This window comes from Urocampus carinirostris, chromosome 16 (assembly GCF_059441175.1).
Source record: "Urocampus carinirostris isolate Australia breed hairy pipefish chromosome 16, RoL_Ucar_1.0, whole genome shotgun sequence".
In the NCBI taxonomy this organism is placed as follows: Eukaryota; Metazoa; Chordata; class Actinopteri; order Syngnathiformes; family Syngnathidae; genus Urocampus; species Urocampus carinirostris.
Window position 1 is genome coordinate 4,212,203 of NC_142364.1, and position 24,190 is coordinate 4,236,392.

Genomic DNA, 24,190 nt, shown 5'->3' on the forward strand with positions numbered 1-24,190 from the left:
TGCCAGTGTTCCCTCTAAGCTGCGCGCGTGCGCAATTGCGCACTGCTCGCACATTCTCAGCGCACAAGAAAATCTAGCCAGCGCACAAAAATCAGGGCTCAAAATTACTTATTAAGAAGCGACTTAAGTCAAAGTTACAGTGCATGTAGGTAAAAATACACGGGTTCCCCTGACGTTGTGTCCTAAATGTGGTATTTTGAAGTCGAGTCGAATTAGAACGAAGTTTAGTAAAGTTAGTACAGTTTGCCGAGAACCGGCTTCTTCGGCTCGGCTCACTAAAAGGAACCGGCTCTTTCGCGTCCTAAACGGCTCTTCGGGTTGTTTTTGCTTCTTTAATCCCAACATGACCAAATAGTATGTAAAATTTTACACAAAATGACTTAAAGGGGGAATAGAACAAAAAAAGAAAAAAATACCAAAATGAAAAAGTAGTGAAAAGCTGAGAAAAAAAGAAACAAAAGGAAGAGAAAAAAAGGAGGAAAATTTAGAAAAGAGCCAGAAAAAAATAAAAGAAAGAAATGTAGGAAAAAAGTAAATAGAGAACAAACGAAAAAAGTAACAGCTCTGAAAAAATAAACACAGATTTTTTTAAAGGCATTTAAAAAAAAGTAGAAAAAAACACGAAAAAAAGAAGAAAAAGTTTGTGTTGCAAGTCAATCTTGTTGCCAACATTGTACTTCCACTAAAATATGCGATTAAGTACAGTTCTGTATCTTACAACCGACTAAATAAGCTCCCCAAAATGTTAATATTATACGACAAAATATGTCGGGAAATAAAAAGAAATGGATATCTTGTGCAAGAATTGTAAGAACAAACGACTTTTGTAGGCTGTACAACCTTTGCAATAGTACATGAGTCAATTCATTCAAAAGAGAAAAATAATTTTGCATTGCCGGAAACTCAGCAAAATGTCACTTGATGTCAAGTTTTGGACATGTTTGATAATTAATGATCTTGCCACACTTGGGATTATGGTTGCTGTGAACGCTCAGACCCGTGAAAAATTACAGGGAACATTGATTGTTGCTATAGTTATATCATAACTGTTATTATTAATATTATTACTTTTGTGTTATTATCATTGGTGTATTTAATAGGGAAGATGAGGGGGTAGGGCAAATAAGCATCTGCTTCTTACTACCCCTTTTCCAAAAGGTTATGTAACATTATTTTGTTGTCGAGTTTTTGTTCTGTTTTTATTTTTATGTTCGAAATAAAAATTGTATTCATTCATTCAATCTCTCAGCACATTATTATCAAATACACTCAATTATTATTATTATAAATTAACAGTTCAATGTAATTGAGTTCAGCTTATCACTGTAATACTGTACACGATTTTTGTGCCTTTTTTTTTTCCTTCTTTCATCAGTATTTGCACTTTTGCATGTGATTTTTTTTTTTCTCACGTTGAGGTTTTTTGAGTTTTTCCTTGCTCTCGTGTTGGTTCCAGATCAGGGGATGGTGTAATAATAGGTTGAAAAAATAGTCCGTGTAATAACCTGTGAAGCCCTTTGAGACGCTTTGTGATTAAGGGCTATACAAATAAAAATGACTTGACTTGAGTTATATTGTGTAAAAAGACAAGCTCACCAAATAAATATCAAATTCGTGTATTTTAATATTGGTCTGATATATTCTGAAAAAAATTTGAGGTAATTGCATCAAAACATCCAGCAATGTACAAGCTTTAGATTTCCTCGTAATTACAGTTCAAGTATACAATAACGGGCCGGGAAAAGTGTAAACAATGGGTAGCAAACAATAGATAAGTGTTCAAAAAAAGTTTTTTTTTTTTTAAGCAGGATAGTGTAGCACTCAGCAGGCGATAACTCAAATATCCATCAAAAATAAAAACCAATGTTAAATTGGTACAAATTCAAAAATTGTGTGTCATCCTTTTATCACATTTGGGGAAATTCACACAAAACAAAATGAATTAAATATTAAAAACCTGCCATTTATTCCAAAGTAGAAACACATCAGGCAGACGTGAGCACCTGCAGCCAAACGTGGGAAATTTCAGCAGGCGTGAAAAGAAAATTCAAAGCTAGTGTTTACAAAAGATTTTAAATCCAAAACTGAAATTTGAATTCCCTCATAATTGTGCTTTTTATTCGATCCGTTCCTAGAGCTAGTTTGTCTTAAAGGGGCAGTGTGTATTATTTGACGACCAGGGTTGGGTAGGGTTTACTTTTACTTGATTACTTTCAATTACTTTTGGATGACTCCAACACCAAATATGCTAATAAAAGACAGAAGAAACTAAATATGAATAAAATGAATACATTTTGTGCAGGCTTGGGGAGTAAAAGAATACATGGAACGGCAAAAATTATGTTGGCAAGCTGTCTGGATTTATTTTCATTTGTTTCTGTCGCATTTTATGTTAGTTTTGCCGGAGATCAAAGCCAGGAGAGAAGCCTTACCACGTGTTGTGAGTCATCATCTTATTCATATTTAGTTTCTTTTGTCTTTCATTAGCATATTTGGTATTGGAGTAATCCAAAAGTCATTGAAAGTAATCAAGTTAAAGTAACCCTACCCAACCCTGTTGACGACTAAATGTTGTTGTGCTAAAAAGCACCAAAAGAATATATGAACTACGGACACTCAAAGTGATCAAAACGCATCATTTTACTTTTCATGTCTCTGCCTTTTTGAGGTTTTTGGGTACTCACAGCAGCAAGATTCCGGACAATCAAATGAGCTCCTTCTAGGTGTGTGACATGTAAAATAAGTGCAACTTCCTTTAAAAAAAATGCAAGTTCTTATGATATTTCTAGTATGTGTGCCTGTTATTTAAATCGATAGTTTGTTATGAACTACATTTTTTTTTACCACTTGGATGCTAAAAATAATATACACCGTCCCCTGTAAATTAGCAATATACTTTTGTTTTAAGTTACTCTCCATGAGATTGTATTTTTTTGTAAAAATTTCAATTGCAGTAGTTTTCAATAACATTGGTGTTCAATGACCATTCAGCTAATATTTATGCATCTTCTAAATACCATAAATTAAAGAAAATGTATGTTTATAATACTAGTAATTTTGACCCCAAAAACTTAACATTGAACCCCATTTCAAGAAAAATAAAAACCTATATTTCATAGAATCCAATTACCCACTGCAGCAGATAGTTACTGTCATGAAAAATATGACATTGATATGTTTGCATTTCTGCTCATTTTTAAATTGTAAAGAAAAACGGAGAGCTTTCTATGTAAAGTAAGTTTAAACGTATATGCTCAAGGTGTGTATTTCTAATCAGTTTGATGTTCCTTTTCGCCATCTTAGTCTTCCTGTCCTTGTTTAAAGGTGTTGATACTTTTCCAGGGGGGTGTTTTTTTTTGTCTTTGTCTCAACATACCAGTACTTTGAGAGTGAGCAAGAGAGCGTGGACGAGCTTGTCCTCTCTGCTTGCCTCCCCGGCTGCAGCTAGTTAAAAAACTTAACAGTCTGTTTCACATGACAGAAAGGACATAGTTGCACATTTATTATTTAATGCAACACCGAGAATGTTAAAAAAAATGCATTTCCATTCAACACCTGAGTAGTCAAGCGTGAAGAGGTTCTCATTTTTATTCCTAAATTAATCAAGAGTGAGTAGATGGGGGAAATTTTCAACATCAGAATCCGCTGGCTGAGCTTGTCACTCTTTTGCAAAGCTTGTTAAAGTGACTCAACAAATAGAATGACAAAAACAAATATGAAGTATTATTAAAAAAATACATATATATATTGGGCGCAGGAGGAATTTGTACCTTCATTTGCTCTTCTTTCTTCGGAAGGGAAAAGTACCTTTTTCTTGTGATGTAAATAAGCAGCATTGGAAATGTTAGCGGATGTTAAAAAGTAGAAACATTTTTCCCGCCATTCTCTGTATGAAAACGGAAACGGAACGACGTGTCCGCTGCCTAAGGATGAGACGAGTAAATGGGGACATTGTCCTTCAGTCGGGAGTCCAAAGGCCTCGGCGTGAGAAAGTGCTTTCGTCAGTCCGTCTCACTCGTTCCGTCTTCCGTCTGTTTGTCCTGCAGGACACTTATGAGGGACTCCCACGCTGCTTGGCACTGCACACAAGATTAAGACTTTCAGAAAAAATGGGACTTTAAACCTCACTGGTGCACAGGGTTGGGTAGGGTTACTTTAACTGGATTACTTTCAATTACTTTTGGATTACTCCAATACCAAATATGGAGTAACTAAAAACTAAATATGGATAAAATGACTCAATTTTGTGCAGGCTTGGGGAGTAACGGAATACATGGAACGGCAAAAATGATGTAGGCAAGCTGTTTGGATTTATTTTCATTTTGTTTCTGTCGCATTTGATGTTCGTTTTGCCGGAGATCAAAGCCAGGAGAGAAAGCTTACCACGTGTTGTGAGTCATCATATTATTCATATTTAGTTCCTTTAGTCTTCTCATCTCATCTCATTAGCCGTACCACTTATCCTCATTAGGGTCGCGGGGGTGCTAGAGCCCATCCCAGCCATCTTCAGGCAGTGGGCAGGGGACACCCTGAACTGGTTGCCAGCCAATCGCAGGGCACACAGGGACAGACAACTCATTCGCTCATTCACACCTAAGGACAATTTGGACCGGCCAATTCACCTGAGATGTATGTTTTTGGAACGTGGGAGGAAACCGGAGTGCCCGGAGGAAACCCACGCAAGCACGGGGGGAACATACAAACTCCGCACAGGAAGTCTGGAGCTGGATTTGAACCCACGACAGGTTCCCATGACATGAACTGTGCCGCACAAGCGCTAACCACTGCGCCGTCGTGCTGCCCTCCTTTAGTCTTTTATTTGCATATTTGGTATTGGAGTAATCCAAAAGTAATTGAAAGTAATCAAGTTCAAGTAACCCTACCCAACCCTGCTGGTGCACAGGTCAAACTTTTTTCAGTTGCCCGCTAGACTCTGTAGGTCAAAAACCAGGTGAGGATTACCCTAGTTTTATTTTTAAATGTTGTTATTAATTCAACAAGAATTCATGCTGTCTCTAGGAATGAGTGGACAGGTGTAAAAGGATAGTGGGATGTTTAGACGTGTTCTAAGGGATGGGCAGGGCACCCGTACGATGCGGCAGGGGTAAACCAGCGAAAGCTGTCAGGCCCTGCTGTTGATCAGAAGAGTGTATTGTGTCACCCTGACCTGAGTGACATGACCGTTTTCTTGTGTCACGTTTCATCTGGAGCACAGGTGTCAAACAGGCGGCCCGCGGGCCAGATCAGGCCTGCTAAAGGATTGAATCCGGCCCGCGAGACAACACTCAGAGAAGCGCGAGAGAAAAACAAGCTGCAGGTTGAAATATGTCAACTTGATGTTGCCAAAGCCAGGTGCCTCGAACAAAGATACTGTACTTGTATTTATTTCTCTCTCTCCCCTTTTATCTTCCTTTGTTGTTCTTTGTCTCTTTCTCTCTCTGTGTCTTTTAACCTCTTTTGCTCTAACTTCCTTTTTTCCTTTTCTCTTTCTCTCTTCATACCCTTCGTGCTTTCTTTTTTCTCTCCTTCTGTCTTTCTATTTCTCTTTGGATTTCTTTCTTCCTCTCCCTTTATTTTCCCCCTCTCTCATGCTCTCTCCCTCTCTCTTTTTCTTTCTTTGTCCCGCCCTCTCACCTTTTCCCTCCCTCTTATTACTTTATCTCTCTTTTTCTTTCTCTTTAATCTACTAGTCCGGCCCCCGACAGAATGTTTGTTTTATCTTGTGGCCCCAGAGTTAAAATAAATTTTACACCCCTGATCTAGAGGGATGAAAGCATGACCGACTTAGGTGCCTAACTTGTTTGGGTTTTTGGGCATTTGGGTTGGCCATGGTCATTTTTTTTTGTGTTTTTTGCTATTTTTTTCCCTTTTTCTTTTCTTTGTTTTTGTATACGTGTTTGTCTTGCTGTCGGTCACCGCTCTTGAGGAATATGACCCAAGTAGATAAATGGATGGATAGGATTTCAAGACACTGTATTTTCCAGACTGTTAAGTACACCTAAAAATCCCAAAATGGCCTAAAATTTTAGAGTTCTCCTTATAATCCTGTGCACCTAACATACTGAAAAACACAGTGGATAAAATTGGAAATGTGTTACTATTAAATGATACCCCATATGGTAACTGTTCTGCCTTTGACAAACAGAGTGGTCTTGGAGGGCCCTCTTGTGGTTAACGTGAACGCCAACTTTCAAACATTCATTGCAAATCATCTTTTGTTATTGCTTTGGAAAATAATTTTTAGTACAAACCGTTTCATGATGACTTTAATGAAATTTTTTGTGGTTTGGTCAAAATTGTTGTTAGCTTTTTAATTAAACAGATACATTTTAATCCAAGACATTGTAATGGGACTTTTTTGTACTTTATTTTTAGTTCCACAGCAACCTCAAAAAGGTAATAGTTTAAGCCATTATGCGAAGTCGAGTCGAATTCGAACGAAGTTTAGTAAAGTTAGTAGAGTTTGTCGAGAACCGGCTTCTTCAGCTCGGCTCACTAAAAGGAACCGGCTCTTTCGGGTCCTAAACGGCTCTTCAGGTTGTTTTTGCTTCTTTAATCCCAACATGACCAAATATTATGTAAAATTATGCACAAAATGACTTAAAGGAGGGGGGAATAGAACAAAAAAAGAAAAAAATACCAAAATGAAAAAGTAGTGAAAAGCTGAGAACAAAAGAAACTAAAGAAATAAAGTTTGCTTATTCGGGAGGTTGTTCGTTAGCTGTGTGGATAAGGGGATACTTTGTAATGAGAACAGCACAGTAACCATTTATAAATTAATTCGTTAACTTTAGTGGTAAAACCAGATATCATGATCGTAGTTTATGTTTTATGACATTTATGTATTTTCTATGAAACTAGCTCTTACTGTAGTTTTAATCCGATGCACCTTATAGTCTAGGGCGCTTTATATATGAAAAATATATTGTTGTGGAATGTGGATAATAACTAATGATAAATATGTAGGCATCTGGCAAAGGTCGTGGGATGACGTTGTTGCAGGAAGTCACAAGCTGATATGCCAAGTGAGCACGAGATATCACGACTTGATTTGAGGAGACTATAAAGGCCAATGTTGAGCGTCTGGAACTTTGAACGTGTCCCGAATGCAATAAAGAGCGTTCCCTTTTTGCCACATCTCTCTCTGCGGATATTTTGAGACGACGCCCAACGACGTTCTCTCCAAAAATATCACAAAAAAATATATTTTAGGAGTGTGCCTGAGTGCGGAAAATAGGGCAATATTAGAAATCAAGCATACATCTCAAACATGATGCACTCATGCAGTCCAGTAGCGCAAAAATAACTGACCTAAAAGTCATGAAATATTCAATCATTAAACATGCTCGGATTTATAGTTAACCTAGGCAACCATGCACAATACTGAGTCGGCGTACCTTCTCATAATAGCTGATGTTTTTATCCGCCATGCCGCCGAGGAGCTGCTTAAAGTCCTGTCGCTTGTTGTTCTGCCAGCGTTCCCAGTCCGCCTTCAAGTCGGCGTTGAAGCACTCCATCTTGTCCTGGCAACGCTCCACCTCGGACGGCATCTAGCGGGAGACACACACGGACTACAGCTACAGGGGGTCCTAAATCTATATGTGACAGCGTAGAGGGGGACACATGAGAGTCGGACAGTAGAATCAAGTAATCCTGAGGTCGTTTTTTTAAAATAATACAGTAGACCACTCGGGATACAACATGAATGCATTCTAATTTCTGATTTCAAAGTGAAATTGCCATATAGTGGGGGATTTAAACCTGTAGTCATTAGCTAAAGCGCACTCCAAACCATCGGTACGAGGGTAGAGTTGAGTAGCGGGTGGATGCAGAGGGGGAAGAGACAGCAAATTAAAAACGAAACACCTTTCCCTTCAGAGAATTGTCATGCCCTTAAAAGATTTGCTTGCTTTAAACGCATTTTTTTTTTAATATAAATAATTCTGATTGTCAATTGGCTGCGGCCATGCAACTCAGAGAGGGTAGCGATTTGTGTGTCTTACTGTTTCTTGATCGTCGCAGCTTATTTTCCATGGTTATCATATTCTTCTTCCCCTTTAGCATTACTGCAAACTTTCAGACCCAAAGCGAATGAGTAAAAAAAAATACAGTATCATATCACCGACTTGCTACGTCTTTGCAAGCACAGGAGTTTCTGAATTAATGAAGGCAAATTAATCGTGGGAGGTAGTTCAGCCAAGTGCATCTGTATTTTCACGGTTCTGTGAATCACACCTGCGTTTTAAATTATGTTGACCTATAGCAGACAGGCTATACGTTTTTGTGCCGGCAAAACAATGTGTACTATATTTTACGGGCTATACGGCACACCTGATTATGAGGCGCACCCTCAACCTTACCTTTTTGAGTTATTTCATATAGAAGGCGCACCGGACTATAAGGTAGGAAACTAAAACTAAAGTAAGAGGGTTGCATTTAAAAAGAAAACAGAAAATGTAAAAAAATAAAGGATATCATAAAACATGAATTTAAATAAATGTGGTTTAACAACTTAACTTGATTTATTCGTTATGGGTTACCGTATATACTGTAAAAGCATATCATTGACATTATGAATTTGCATTGTGCTCCATTATTAAATCAGGACAAAAATATTTTCCATACCATACATGTTAAGTTTCAGAAATGGGAAATAGGTAAAAAAAAATTGACGCGATTATTATTATTATTTAAAAAAATTAAAAATAAAATTCGTTTTTCAATCTACTTTATTGTTATTTTATGTTTACATGCGATTATTACAATGTTGAATTATTCCAAATTTTCTGGTGTTCTTTAACATAGACATATGTAGCACTCTTATTCGTCTCCTGCTGTCGAAGGAATGAGATCACGCGGAGTTCGAGATTATGATTACAGAGTCTCGATCAAAGCTTTTTCCGGTGCAGAACGGCGAAAAAGACGATGATAAAGACTATGGATAATTCGGCTACATTTTAATCAGCAAAACTTTGTTCACATAAACATTTCCGTGACCAAAAAAAAAAAATTTTCTTAGAAATCGGTAGATGTTGCTCTCAGATCGGTAGGCGGGAGAATCGTAGCCAAAGCGGTAGTCTGCCGACCAAATCGTGCAGACATTTGTTCATATTTAAAACGTTACTTTATACAGGGATCAGAATTTTCCGCGGATCCGCGGATTTCCGCTGTTTTTGAACCCCAAAGGCATTCAGACTTTTTCTCTTGCGTAGCAAACAAATTCAAAATCCGACTGTCTCACTCTTTCCTTTATTGCTCTGGCGCACCCTGGCGGCCGTTAGAAAAATTGGCCGCATTGTCGCACAAGCTGCAGGGACTGAACTGACAGTAGAATCGCCCTGGTTTATTCCTGGACGCTGGCTATTTCAGCTGAAAATGAAAATCTCCATTCTGATCCCTGTTTATATTATTTGTATTTTTGGTTTAAATTTCCCTCAACCCAAAAAAAAAAAATAAAATAAAATAATGTGGTCATCACACCGGTGCCTAGTGACAGACAGAAATTCCACTTACAGGCGTTCTGTCCTCCTGCCTGCGTAATAAGGCGGCTTCCAACCGGCCCTCGTACTCTGCCTGACTCTGGTCTCGCTTCTTTAGAACATTCTGCAAATACCATTGTGCTGCCATTCAATTATTTATTTCAAATGACACAATTCCAAGTACTAAAATGTTTGCCTGCAATCTCACCTTCATTGATTCAATATAGAGCATATATTCTCTGAGTACAGGCAGGAAATCCTGGCCCATGTTCTCACACAAATCGTCCATCGCCCCGCAACACGTCGCGATGGAGCCTGCCACTCCCTCCAGGGGGCGCTGCAGTTCTTCTTCTGAAGCCGTCCAGCTGGAGTACACAGATCCGTAGTCACGCAGCTCAGCCAAGTACTCTAGTAAGTGCGGGAGATGAAGCAAGAGTAAAAACATATTTAATATGGATTCAAATATCATTTGTCGGTGGAGCTACTAAAAAGGCCAGTAAAAGACTAAAAATGTCAAGTGTCAGGACCAGTGTTCTCTCTAAGCTGCGCCAGCGCACAAAAAAAGAGGGCTCAAAATTATTAATTAAGAAGCGACTCAACTCAATATTACAGTGTATGAGGGTAAAAATACACAGGTCCCCCTGACGTTGTGTCCTAAATGCGGTATTTTGAAGTCGAGTCAGAGTAGAACGAAGTAGAGTAAAGTTAGTAGAGTTGGTAGAGAACCGGCTTCTCCGGCTTGGCTCACGAAAAGGAACCGGCTCTTTCGGGTCCTAAACGGCTTTTCAGGTTGTTTTTGCTTCTTTAATCCCAACATGACCAAATATTATGTAAAACTATGCACAAAATGACTTAAAAGAAGGGGGGAATAGAACAAAAAAGAAAAAAATACCAAAATGAAAAAAGCTGAAAAAAAGAAACAAAAGAGAAAAAAAGAAGGAAAATTTTAGAAAAAAAAAAAAATGTAGGAAAAAAGTAAACAGAGAACAAAAAGAAAAAAGTAACAGCTCGGAAAAAATAAACACAATGAGATTTTTTTAAAGGAATTTATAAAAAAAGTAGAAAAAACACGTAAAAAATGAGAAAGTTTGTGTCGCATTCAAATAATTTCCAATTATATCAAGTGAATCTTGTTGCCAATATTGTACTTCCACTAAAAATGTGATTAAGTACAGTTCTGTATCTTGCAACCGACTAAATAAGCCCCCAAAAATGTTAATATTATGCGACAAAATATATCAGGAAATAAAAATAAATAGATATTTTGTGAAAGAATTGTAAGAACAAACGACGTTTGTAGGCCATACAACCTTTGCAATAGTACATGAGTCAATTCATTCTAAAGTGAAAAATAATTTTGCATTGCCGGAAAGTTTTGGACATGTTTGATAATTAATTATCTTGCCACACTTGGTATTATGGTTGCTCACTGTTGTTTCAAGCGTTGCTCACCGACTTTGTGTGAACGCTCAGACCCGTGGAAAATTACAGGGAACATTGGTCAGGACCTTGAATCACGGAACTCAGCGCCATGCAGCTGTGGAAGGTGAGTAACACTGAAGAACAAATCAATATCTAACAAAAGTGGCCAGCGGCAAGCCATAGCCTGCAGCCAAGTGCCTAGCATGAGTGGCTCGAGAAGAAAACAGTGGAAACAATGCCGAGATCACGGAACTCAGAGGCTCGCTCGCTCGCATGACCACCCGTGGAAGGCGAGTGACACTGAAGGACAACGCGGGAGTGGCCAGTGGCGAATTATAGCCTGCAGCAGAGTAGCTCACATAGATGGTTCGAGAAGAAAACAGTGGAAAAAAAATCAGACAATCACATAACTTGTATGGTCTCTTGCAGGACCACCGGTGGGAAGTGAGTGACACTAAGGTGAAGTGGGGACAGCTAATAATAGCGGCTAAAGGCAAGTCCAGCAGCCAAGTGGCTAAAGAAGAAAACAGTGGAAGATTCCTGAATAATGGGACTCAGCAAACATCGCAAGCAGGGCTCAGTTGTGTGCGGTAAGTGGTCGTTGCATGCTTTGAGCACAAGCTACCTTCACTAAATTGTCATTTGGGCTTCTGTAGTCGTAACATGTCAGCCAAACACATGAGCTTCTTAAGATATTGCCATGTAATTACACATTTCTAAACCTAAAATTGTGTTTATGAGATAGTTATGTATTGTCTGGACTATAAGGCGACTCTAAAAACTCTAAATTGGATGGAAATTCAGAAGTGCGCCTTATATACCAGAAAATGTGGTGGATAACAGTGGAAACGCTTGTTTGAATTAAATAGTATTGCATACCCCCTGCCTTATAGTCCGTTGCGCCTTATAGTACGGAAAATACGGTATATGTGCATTTTTTTTCAAATTATTTGAACTAATAGTGCTGTATTTAAATGAAGTATTTTCACACCACTGGTGAGCGCTTCATCATACACATTTAGGCTTTAAAGTCAAGGTTGCATTATCTTTAGTCGCTTCCTATTTCACAACATCTAATCCGACTTCCTCACCGACAAGACTTTTTGACTTTTCAATCCACTCTGCAACTGTCAACAAAATGATAGTTTTCTTTCAGTTTATTTGCCTTTAAACTGTGTAACATTCAATCTTAGTCATGATGCGTTTTCAAAATAAAGCGTCATAAACTTACTGTACCGTAAATTCCGGACTATAAGCCGCTACTTTTTTCTTTTTTACTTTTTTTTTCCCCCAAACCTTCAACCCTGCGGCTCATTTAGTGATGCGGCCAATTTATGTAATTATTTCTAACAGCCGCCAGCGGCGCTAGAGTACAATTAGACCGCTAGAATATATGCGCCGAGGAAGACTGCAACTTCTTAGCTTGTGCACAAATTAAATTAGCGTAGACATATCCTCATCATGCAAATTGCAAAAAGAAAGGCACATGACGTAGCTTTCAAGCTAAAGGCAAACGATCAGTCCGATAAAGAAGGAATCAGTGCTACTGCACGTAAACTTTACTTTGCGAGCGTTTTGCTAGCGTGTTTTTGAATAAGGGAGCGTGGGACGACGTCTATATGACACAGTCTCTTTCCCATACTGGGGAAGACGACTTTGATGACATCAGTTATAAGGAGGAAGATGAGGACGGTATGTTTTTTTAACAGACCCGTTTACCGTGTTGCGAGCGTATTGCTAGTAGCGTTTTGCTACCCTTTACAGGCACGGTTTGGGATGAAAGTTATAATATTATTTTTAAAGCTTTGAAAACTCTCTCTGTGTGCGGTCTTTCTTTGTAAATATGTGTAACCGATGTATATTATGTATTTGCGCCTGTATATTTTTGTAATGTATTTATTTGAGACACTTATTCTGATATGTTTTGCGAATTAAAAAAGAGGGGGCGGAGCAAACCCAGACTGATGGGAAGTGGGGTAAAGGTGAGTGAGACCTGTTTCGCGGCGGACAATAGTGGATATATATTTTTCCCACCCTTACCTTTGCAAATATAGACTTTTCTCCCTTGGATTAGTTTCAACGGGTACCCGGACTCTGCAGGTCTGCATCAAACTAAGTACCGGTATCATTTTCTGTTCATTTTGCCATCTGTGGTTTTTGGACTGTGTACTTTATATTCAATCACAATCGCGGGACTCAAAACCGGGTTTGGGCTGATTTTGTGATTGTGTTACATGTTTTAATGTGGGCGCATGCGGCTTATATACAGGTGCGGCTTGTGTAAGTACAAAATCGGTTTTCCTCCTAAAATGTGGTGGGTGTGGCTTATAATCAGGTACGCTCTATAGTTTGGAAATTAAGGTATTTATTCATGTATAATGCTCTTTTTTTCAAAAATTGATGAGACATTTGTAGTATTCATATCGATTCCTCTGTTCCCTCCCATGTTTTGCGATTGATTGATACTACTGCAAATCTTCATGTATAAGCACACCCAAACTGAGTTGTTTTTAAAGAAAAAAATAATGTATTGTCCATAAAATACGGCAAGATTTTCAGTTCAGTCTATCGGATCAGAGAGCATCATAGCATCATTGCTCCAGAAAGCAAAATCATATTACCCGACTGCTCTTTAAGGATCCTCTGAGCGATGCGGTCGATGGTGCCCAGTTTGAGGCTGAAGGTGTCCAGGTAGTCCCCCATGGCGCAGAACTCGGCAGGGCGCGAACGCAACTTGTAGCCTCCGGCGGCTTGCTTGACAGACTCGCCCACTTTGGTGAGCAGGGCCAGGCCTTGACGCTTGTTTAGGTCCTACAAAGGTTAAAAAAAAAATTAAAAAAAAATCTGCATTCCTTCATCAGGGTTCGTTTTGACGACCAAATTCAAGCACTTTCAGAGTTAATGTTCCCAGTACCTCTAAAATCCAGATTTTTTTTTTTATGGTTGACTTTGATGACTAAAATAAAGTTGCTATCTTGCTGCTAGCACATACTGTGTGCTATTTTAAGCTGTTCCTATCTATGCTCTACAATCTTTTTCCGTCAATGGGCGGCTATAAACTGACCTCAATTCTGCCTTAACAATGCACGCACAGCTTCAATACGTCACACACGGAAAAGGCTCTATCAGTGTTTGGTAATAGTGGAGTTCAATACAGGAGACAAAAAAAAAGTTCTGAATGTAAAAAAAGCAGGAAAAATAAGCCAAACTTTTACACATTTTAATTATATTGATTGCTCCAAAGCAGAGTTCATTCATTCTTTCAATCTTAGAGACGGTTGATCTTTTGCCTTTTATTTATTTATTTATTATATTTTTTTCGTGTTTGAAAGAAAATTGTAAATATTTTTCCTTTTTTTTTTAAATTTTATAATTTATAGTATCTAACAGTTAATATTTTTTATATTTTATTGTTTTGCATTTTCAGATATTATGTGTTCGACTTTAAATCTGTCCAGTGTGTAAAAAGCTAAAATTATTTTGTATTTCATACGTTTTTTTGTAGATGTGTAAATATTTTAAATGGCATGCGTTTTCACGGATATCCAAAAACATGAAATTACTAAATAATTTGGTGCATTTTTTCTATTGGTAAGAATAGATCATTAACAAAAAATCTGAAAAGCCGTTAGATTGATAGATTCTCAGTAAACAGACCCAAAAGAGCCGTATTTCTAAATAGAGCTGTCCCCTTGGTTGCGGCCAGTAGGTGGTGGTGATGCTTCACATGACAAAGCCATAATGACAAGCCACCATACTGTGTCGATTTTCAGTTTTGTTTAGATATTTCTTTATTTATTGTGTTAGTGTCATACTGCCAGGAAACATGGCATAGGCCAAAATTTTAGGCATTTTCAAACACTTGAAAACACATCAAAAGTTAAGCATTTGCAAGGATTTCAAGCACCCGTACCAACCCCGTACAGAAAGTTTCCCTTATTTCGATTGTGCTCACCTTAGCGGAGAGAAAAGCGTTGAGGTGCGTATTGAAGGAGAGGACCGGGTGGTCCGCTACACGTTTCAAGAACTTGTCCAGGGCCTTCATGCGCGTTTCCACAAACTCTTCCGAAAATCGGTCCACCACACCCTTCATCACAAACTTCTCTGGCAATGGCTAGGAAGAAACAAACAATAAGATGCACCGGTGTGATTTCATTTATTTATTTTCGAAAAAGTATGGTTGTTTGGGTCCCTTACAGGGATGAGGTGCGTGGGTTGGCTGTCCTCCAGTTTGATCCTCAGCCAATCAAAATCCTGATAGCGACGACGTAGACAGTATTCTGGAAGGTCGAACTCAATCCGCGTCGTCTTTAGGGAACAGAGACGGAATTATCGACAACAGATTGATTATTTGGCAACTTGGTTTTTACACTATGTTTATATCTCGTGTATTTTTATAAAATAAGTTGTCAATGTGGGCAGCACGGCGGCGCAGTGGTTAGTGCGTGTGCGACTTAAATCACGACCTAAAAGACGCACGCCTTGGTTTACTGATGAAACTAGATCCCTACCTCTCAGATAGGACGCACTGCGTTAAATATGGCGAACTGACATCTGAGTGTGTTAGTGGTACCTGTGGTGTTCCGCAGGGTTCAGTGCTTGGCCCCCTTTTTTTCAGCATTTACATGCTTCCATTAGGACTAGGTGATATTATTCGCAAGTATAATATCAATTTCCACTGCTACGCAGATGACACTCAACTATATCTTCCAGTGCAGGAATCTGCCACACTAAACTGTGGAAATTTGGAGGCCTGCCTCACTGAGATAAAAGAGTGGATGTCACTCAATTTCTTGCGTCTTAACTCTGAAAAGACCGAAATGTTAGTTATTGGTCCATCTAAATGCTGTGACTTATTCTCAAAAACTGCTGTGAACATTGACAAATGTCACATCACACAGAGTGACTCAGTTAAAAATTTAGGTGTCATATTTGACCATGATCTGTCCTTTCAAACACATGTGAAGAAAATTACTAGAACCGCTTTCTTCCATCTTCGCAACATTGCTAAAATTCGTCCTATACTGCCTCAGTCGGATGCGGAGATTATAATTCACGCGTTTGTTACCTCCCGTCGCGAAAAATGTAATGCACTACTCTCCGGTCTTCCGAAGTCCAGAATCCTGAGTCTTCAGCTGGTACAAAATGCTGCAGCGAGACTTTTAACTAGGACAAAAAAGTCCGATCACATCACGCCGATTTTGGCCAACTTGCATTGGCTCCCTGTTAGCCTAAGATGTGATTTCAAGGTTCTCTTAGTTTTATACAAAATCATACATGGACTTGCTCCCTCAAATCTTTCAGATCTGATTTCACTTGGCACACTTCTGAGGTCATGAGATCGAACCTCCTGTGTGGAGTTTGCATGTTCTCCCCGTGCTTGCGTGAGTTTCCTCCCACATTCCAAAAACATGCATGTCGGGTTAATTGGCCGGTCCAAATTGTCCCTAGGTGGGAATGAGTGAGTGAGTGAATTGTCCCAGTGTGCCCAGCTACTGGCTGGCAACCAGTTCAAGGTGTCCCCTGCCCACTGACCGAAGATACCTGAGATGGGCTCCAGCACCCCCGCGACCCTACTGAGAAGAAGCGGTGCTGATAATGGATGGAAGTTGTCAATGTATTAATCAGGATACCATTTTCCACAAAGGTGTGTACTTACATGAAAGTTTGCCGTACTCGTAACAGGCTGCTGTTAAAAAACCTCGCAGAGGTTCTCTTAATTAACACTACAGCTTTATATTTGCTCACGTACATAGCAACGGTCGCCATGGCGCCATCTGGAGGCTCATGGTATTGTCCCCTTCTTTTTTTTGCAGGATGGAAGTGGTCATTGCACTTATGAAAGCAGCGCTTAAGTCCGGTAAATCCAGTTTTTTTTTTTTCATTCGAACTGAAAGAGAAAAATTCTTTTTCTGAAGGAATTTTATCAAATGTGTCCAAAACATGAGGCCCACGGGCGATTTGCAAGACAAAGGTTTAAGGCGCCCACCGTGAAATAAAAGTTTAATGTTAGCGTATGACATGGATGCTAATTAAAAAATATATATATCATAAATGAATGACAATGAAAACAATTCAATTTAAACTATATTTGAGAAGGCATCTGCAGGATAGGTGATTTTATAAGGTCTCTTCATATTCAGAACGTTAGAGGCTGTTAATACATACATTGGAATCAGAATAGTATTAGGATTTTCCACTAACATTTTGTTTCTTAAGTAAATGGTAAATTGGATAGTAAATGGTGTGCATCTATATAGGGCTTTTCTAGTCAATGAAGATCTCCTAAAGCGCTTTACAATGTGTTTCACACACACTCTCACACATCAATAGATAGTCCGCCATGCTAGGCGCCTACCTGCTTATTGAGGGCATTAGGGATTCAGTGTCTTGCCCAAGGATACTTTGACATAGAACACGGAGGAGCCGGGATATTTACTACGGATTGATTTTGTTCAACAATAATTATAAATATTGTTTTTTTGGATAATGGATATTATTTTATGTAAAAAAGATTTGAGAACAGTGGAATGCCTGATTCAGCACAACCTCCTCTCCTAGATCCTAACTCCAGTTGCCCAGTAGTAAATTGAATTTGTGACCCCTGGTATAGAATTGTGAGAGACAGAACTGGAGTAGTAGTGGAACTGAGCAAGCGTGTGAATGAGAGAGTACTCGGTTGGTTTGGACCCATGGAGAGGAGCGAATGTTGAAGAGGATCTACAGAGCAGAAGTTAATGGAAGGAGACCAAGAGGAAGGCCACAATTGACGTGGATGGATGGTGTTATGAGTGCACTGCAGGAAAGAGGTCTAAATATAATGGAAGCTCGAGCCCTTGTCTGTGATAGGAATGAGCGGAGAGGTGTTGTAAAAGGATAGTGGGATGTTTGGACGCGTTCTAAGGGATGGGCAGGGCACCTCTATGATGCGGCAGGGGTAAACCAGTGAAAGCTGTCGGGCCCTGCTGTTGAACAGAAGTGTGTTGTGTCACCCTGACCCGAGTGACACGGCCGCTTTCTTGTGTCCCGTTTCATCTGGAGGCATGAAAGCATGACCAGCTTAGGTGCCGAGGTGCCTAACTTGTTTGGGCATTTGGGTTGGCCATCGACCAAAAATGTTTGTGTGTGATTTTTATTTTCTCATTTTATTTTCTCTGTTATTGTATGTGTTTGTCCTGCTGTCGGTCACCCCTCTTGAGGGATATGACCAAGGTAGATTGATATGTATAGAATTTTTTACACAACAAAATGCAACTTAGATTTCTGCATAAAATAAGCAACGTGTTATCCAAAGAAAATACCAGCCCTGTCTTCCCAACCGACGTAACATTATTTCGTACACACAAACAAACACAAAACTGTCATGTGAGGCTTTTGGGAATCCAGAGAGCAAGAAATAGGAATAATGTAAAAACGAAATGAGATAACAGCATCCAAGCTGTTTATGAAACTCAAAGTGCTGGATAAGAAAGAATCAGTGTATAGTTAAAATCAGACATTTCCAAATGTCAGACACAAACACCAAGCTGTAATGTGAGGCTTGTGTTGTTCTGAATTGGGGGATCCGGAGAGCAAGGAATATCAATCATCGAAGGGAAATGCGATAAAAACATCTATCCCATTTCAGAATAGGAACAATTTGGATAGAACCCCAAGCAGACCTTCGTAGAAACTCTGTAGGTGATGTAGGTCTCCATCGTGGAGACGTGCTTCTTGGGGTCATCCACCGTGACAAACAGGTCACGCGTTTCGTCGGAGTTGTAACGCTCGGACTCGAACTCGTCGTCCAGCTGCAGCCTGTTGAACAGCGAGGATGCCGAGGCTGGACTCGGCGTGTCCGCCGGCGTGCCATTGGACAGCCCGGCCTCCTAAAAAGGGAAAAATATTTGTTTTCTAGATCAGGAGGTGCAAACAAAGGGGTGATAGATTGAAGCAGTTGTTTTTCCTCTGTGAATGATGCTCTTGTTAAGGTCTGATTGTCATGTGACACAACATCTGAATTCATTCTGCTGAACGGTGGATGGAGGAATGGACCATTAGTGTGTTCCTTGGGGACTATGAGAAAGAAAGGTACAACCTCATAGTATGAGACATACATCAGGGATCGCCAACCTTTTTTAAACCTGAGAGATTTTATTTACCGTAAATTCCGGACTATAGAGCGCACCCGATTACAAGCCGCACCCACCACATTTTAAGAGGTAAACCGATTTTGTACATACACAAGCCGCATGCGCCCACATTTAAACATGTAGCACTAACACAAAATTAACCCAAACCCGACTTCAAGTCCCGCAATTGAAACCAACTGTCCTTCATTAAAGTCCACTGTCCAAAAATCACAGCCGGCAAAATGAATGGAAAATTATACCGGTAATTTAGGTTTGATGCAGACCTGCAGAGTCCGGGTCCCGTTGAAAGTAATCCAAGGAAAAAAGTGTACATTTCCAAAGGTAAGGGTGGGAAAAATATATCAGATGACCACATTTACTGACGCAACTCCTTTTTCTTTAACCAACTTTTTACCCCCTCTTCTTTCCTTGTCTGTCCCTCACCTTTAGCGGTCCCCACTTAAACCCGGCACCCCGCGTTTGTTCCGCCCCTCATTTTTCGTTCACACGTGCAAAACATATCAGAATAAGTGTCTAAAATAAAAACGAATAAATACATTACAAAAATATACAGTTGCAAATACATATTATACATGGCTTACACATATTTACAAAGAAAGACGGTACACCGAGAGAGTTTTCAAAGCTTTAATAATAATAATATAGCTTTGACAGGGCAGTTAATGGTAGCAACACTCGAGCGCCGCTGGTGGCCGTTAGAAAAATTACATAAATTGGCCGCACCACTGAATAAGCCGCAGGGTTGAAAGTTAGGGGAAAAAGTAGCGGCTTATAGTCCGGAATTTACGGTACTTTAGTACTTAGCGTGAAAAGCCACCAGTTTCGTTAAATTGGTCAAAGTAAGCACAGTCAACCACTAAAATATTGTTTTAAAGACTCTGATCATATCAATTATTCCACAGGTCTGTTAGAAATCGAATTTCCGTGGAAATCACTATCACCCATCACTATAGAGTTATTTCAAACCAGGCCCATGTGCTCTTAAGGCAGCATGTCCAAAGTCTGGCCCGAGGCCGAATAAGCATCCCGTGATCAAATTTTAACTGGCCCGCGGCCTTTGTCATAAAACTAATAATATCTGGAGCTCCAGTAATGTTGACTGCAATATAAAAAATACATTTACCAAAGAATTTACACCCCCCAAAAAATTGTTTCACCAGTAAATCGCCTTGTTCTTGGCTTTTTCTGAGAATTTTAGCCCAACCCATTTCCAACATGGCAACTGTAAATAAAATAGATTGACTGTGAGGACCGCCGCTTCCAGGACAAGCGAAAATTCGAGTATTTCACCGAAATCCGAAACAACTGCGTTTTCTTATTTACCAAGAGACAGTGGCTGTTTTCCAAGAATATAATATCAAGAGGCACTGCCAGACAAAACATGTTGAATACAAAAAGCTAACTGAAAAGGAACGCTGTGAAAAGGTGAAGCAACTATAAACAGTTTTAACAGGACAGCAGCACTTTTTCACGAGACAGAGTCAAATGAAAAAGCTACTAAGGTCATGACACTGATTGCTAAGTCAAGTCAAGTCAAAAGGCTGCACAGACCACAGACTATTGCAAACTACAGACTATTATCACACCATTCCCTGATCTAAAACCTACATGAGGGCAAGGAAAAACTCCAAAATCTTAGCATGAGGAAATAATGAAAGCTTAGAAAAGCACTGCAAACCTTTCACGGAGACTGTTCAAATAACGCCAGGCTGAATAGTCTGCCCTCAAACATTTTCAGCTTACCAAATATGGCCCACTTTCTGATACGGGGGATAACTAGTCCCTGTGGGCACCACATTGGAGACCAGTTTTACACTTTGTATTCTGAGTGGCGTAATTGCACCAAAACCCTGGGATAGGCCATCCGCCTTACGGCACTTACAGTGTTGACTAAAATATTTCTATGCGCCTCTTTGAGACATGTTCTCCACTGTACAACATCAACGATTCATTTTATGTGCCCAAAAATTGGGAAAATTCAAACTTTGCAATGTTTGTCCATACGACGAATTATATCTCTTAATATGACTGTCTGCAATTGGTCAATAACATGAATGAATAAATGGCCTTTATTGTCATTATTAGATGTCTAGATAGATAGATGGAAAGATAGATAGATGTAGATAGAATACGAGGCATCTATTGGTTTGCGTCACAGCATCATAAAAATGACAATGTTAATGAATGAACTACCGTCAACAATGCCTTTTTCACTCTTCACTAAGTTCCGAATCTCTGTGCTTCGTAAAGACTTTAAAATACTGTATATTGTTTACACTATGTGTCCGCTTTGTGTCCAAGGCTGAGGTGATGCTAAAGGGAGAAGCAAAAGCATGATAACCATGGAAACAAAGCTGAAACAAAGAGTTTGAGGGTGTCAGCTAATCACGACAGGTATGCCCCACTACCAGGGTTGGGTAGGGTTACTTTAACTTGATTACTTTCAATTACTTTTGGATTACTCCAATACCAAATATGCTAATGAAAGACAAAAGAAACTAAATATGAATAAAATGACTAAATCTTGTGCAGGCTTGGGGAGTAACGGAATACATAGAACGGCAAAAATGATGTTGGCAAGCTGTTTGGATTTATTTTCATTTTGTTTCTGTCGCATTTTATGTTCGTTTTGCCGGAGATCAAAGCCAGGAGAGAAAGCTTACCACGTGTTGTGAGTCATCATTTTATTCATATTTAGTTTCTTTTGTCTTTTATTAGCATATTTGGTATTGGTGTAATCCAAAAGTAATTGAAAGTAATCCAGTTAAAGTAACCCTACCCAACCCTGCCCACTACACAGCAATTTCTCTTTGTGATCTCCGTGTAAGAACAGAAATTTCATACCCAGGGGGTCTACTGTGCAATGTTTGGCTTACAGGTTGCTTAATTTAAGACACACAATAAACAAACTTAATATTTAGCCATAAAACAATGTGCAAAATATTTGGAATTCTATTTTAACAATTGACTGCCTATGCCCAAGAAATCACATCATTGGATCCACAATATTTTTTTTTTTTAACGATTTGTATCAGTAATTGATTCTACATAAAATAAAACTAGTTTCAGCCCAGCAACCGGTTAAGAAATGAAGCTGAACTCAATTGCAGGGAAAAGAACATGTCATTTTAAATAACATATTAAAATTCCTAATTATATACGTCTGCAAACCACTAGATGATGTGGCAAAATCTGCGGCAGAAAATGTCAAGGAAGCATCTTCAAAAAAATGTAAGTGTAAGAAAAAACAAAAAAACAAAAAAAAAAACCCAACATTATTCTTGTCCCAAGGAAGACTACAATCTGTATGTGACGAATCAGTACATCAGGGCAGTTTTTCTAATTACTTTTCGTTTTAGCGAAGAAAAGGAAATGTTGGCCACTGAGCATTTTTAGGTCTAAAATACATCTAAAGTCACTTGGCCATTTTGGCTAAAATTGATTTACCTCAGGTGTAAAAGTGAAAGTTTAGATGACATTGAAACGTAGACGTTTCCTAGACGGTCCTTCGTATGCACTATTGACATATCTGGTCTAATCTTACACAATTTTGGGGGAATTTTCAACTAAATGGATTTCATTTCGTGCAGCACGGCGGTGCAGGGGTTAGCGCGTGTGCGGCACAGTTCTGAGGTCATGAGATCGAACCTTCCTGTGTGGAGTTTGCATGTTCTCCCTGTGCTTGCGTGGGTTTTCCTCCGGGCACTCCGGTTTCCTCCCACATTCCAAAAACATGCATGTCAGGTTAATTGGCCGGTCTAAATTGTCTCTAGGTGAGTGAGATGTCTGTCTCTGTGTGCCCTGAGACTGGCTGGCAACTAGTTTAGGATGTCCCCTGCCCAATGCCTGACAATGGCTCTAGCACCCCTGCGACCCTACTGAGGATCAGTGGTGCAGGTAATGGATGTATTTCATTTAATAGAAGTGATTGATCACAAAATTATTCAGCTGGAGACAAATTATGTAAACTATAACTAAAATATTAAATGCAAGCATTTGACAAAACAGGAACTGTATTGTTTACGTTTAATCCAAGACAATTAAAGTTTTGTATCAAAGTTTCTACTAAATTGATTTAATTCCAAAATAAAAATCTACACGAGATTATTTAACATCAGACCTTTTAAAAGTAGATGTTAGTTCAAATATTCATACCTGGATCCTTGTAATCTTATATGCAAGAGACAAAATTACAACTGTTTTGTAAAAAAAGGTTCTTTAGAAATCTATGGCTCACTGGCTTATGTTAATCCTACTTCTGGTACAAGTTTATTTTCAAAATGCGTAATGTTTTTTTTTTCCTTTGCAGGATTTTTTTTTAATTAAGCACCAGAAAAAAATGTGGTGAGGTTTAAAGAATAAACTCCTTGAGTCACTGTAAACAAATGTTAAATTAAAAAACCTGATGGTCTAAAATTGGTCTAAAAGTCACTGGTTTTTCGACGTTTATGGCTCAGTAGTTTATTTACGATATCTTGTAGACACGCGTTTCTCTTTTACTTAACATAAAACACGCTTTTTAAATGTCTAAGAGCTTTTTTTCCTGCAGAACATTTTTGACGATTCCACACACAGTTGTTGTTTTGCACCAGGAAAAATATATATTCGAGTAAGTTTGCAAAGATTTCCAGCAACATGTCATGCAAAATAATAATAATAGTATTTGCTTGACGGTTTTTAACAAGAGATTGAAGCAAAGTACCTTGTCTCCCGCAGCAACGATGCTGACATCTGCCCCCGGGGAAAGCGCGTCGTCGGCGGCGGACAACGGGTGCAGAATCTCGGCGATGTGCTTCTGCCCCGAGCTTGCCAGGCCTCGCTGGGCGCCGACGTTCATCGTGCGGCGGGCGCTATGGGCCTCGCCGAGCGGAGCCTCCGTCGAGTTTACGGCGTCCCGATGATGTTTTCGGTTCGCCTCCTAGACGGGAACAGAATCGGAACCGCTATTTGGACCTGGTAGTCAGCTGACCCCTACAGCGCAGATACGGAACTTAAAGCGGAGGAAACCCGGAAGTCAATACTTTCGTGAGTTTTTTTTTTCTTATTTTTAATAAAAATTATTTGAATCAAAAAAAATGTTTTGTCTGGAAACATGTACTTTTAAACGTGTTAAGACGGATCTTAATGTTGGCTTATGTAATTACCGCTAGTCACATT

At 39.3% G+C, this 24,190-nt stretch overlaps 1 protein-coding gene across 1 annotated transcript; it reads right to left on the reverse strand.

The window, feature by feature from the left end:
- Positions 1-1,600: 1,600 nt before the first annotated feature.
- Positions 1,601-24,016, reverse strand: snx30 (sorting nexin family member 30). The gene is made up of 9 exons (XM_088320039.1): positions 23,736-24,016; positions 18,563-18,769; positions 15,099-15,209; positions 14,857-15,015; positions 13,523-13,712; positions 9,688-9,887; positions 9,514-9,603; positions 7,398-7,550; positions 1,601-4,079 (listed from the first exon to the last, which is right to left on the reverse strand). The coding sequence occupies exons 1-9, from the start codon at positions 23,868-23,870 to the stop codon at positions 4,002-4,004; spliced, it is 1,323 nt and encodes a 440-aa protein (XP_088176165.1). The 5' UTR covers positions 23,871-24,016; the 3' UTR covers positions 1,601-4,001.
- Positions 24,017-24,190: the final 174 nt, after the last annotated feature.

What these genes read in the sequence shown, in the direction of transcription:
- snx30 (XM_088320039.1), bottom strand. Translation starts at nt 23,870, where the DNA reads ATGAACGTCGGCGCCCAGCGAGGCCTGGCAAGCTCGGGGCAGAAGCAC. An exon ending in TCTATATTGAATCAATGAAG is followed by an intron (nt 9,604 to 9,687) that starts GTGAGATTGCAG and finishes TGGTATTTGCAG; the next exon opens with AATGTTCTAAAGAAGCGAGA. An exon ending in GGCAGGAGGACAGAACGCCT is followed by an intron (nt 7,551 to 9,513) that starts GTAAGTGGAATT and finishes GTCTCCCGCTAG; the next exon opens with ATGCCGTCCGAGGTGGAGCG.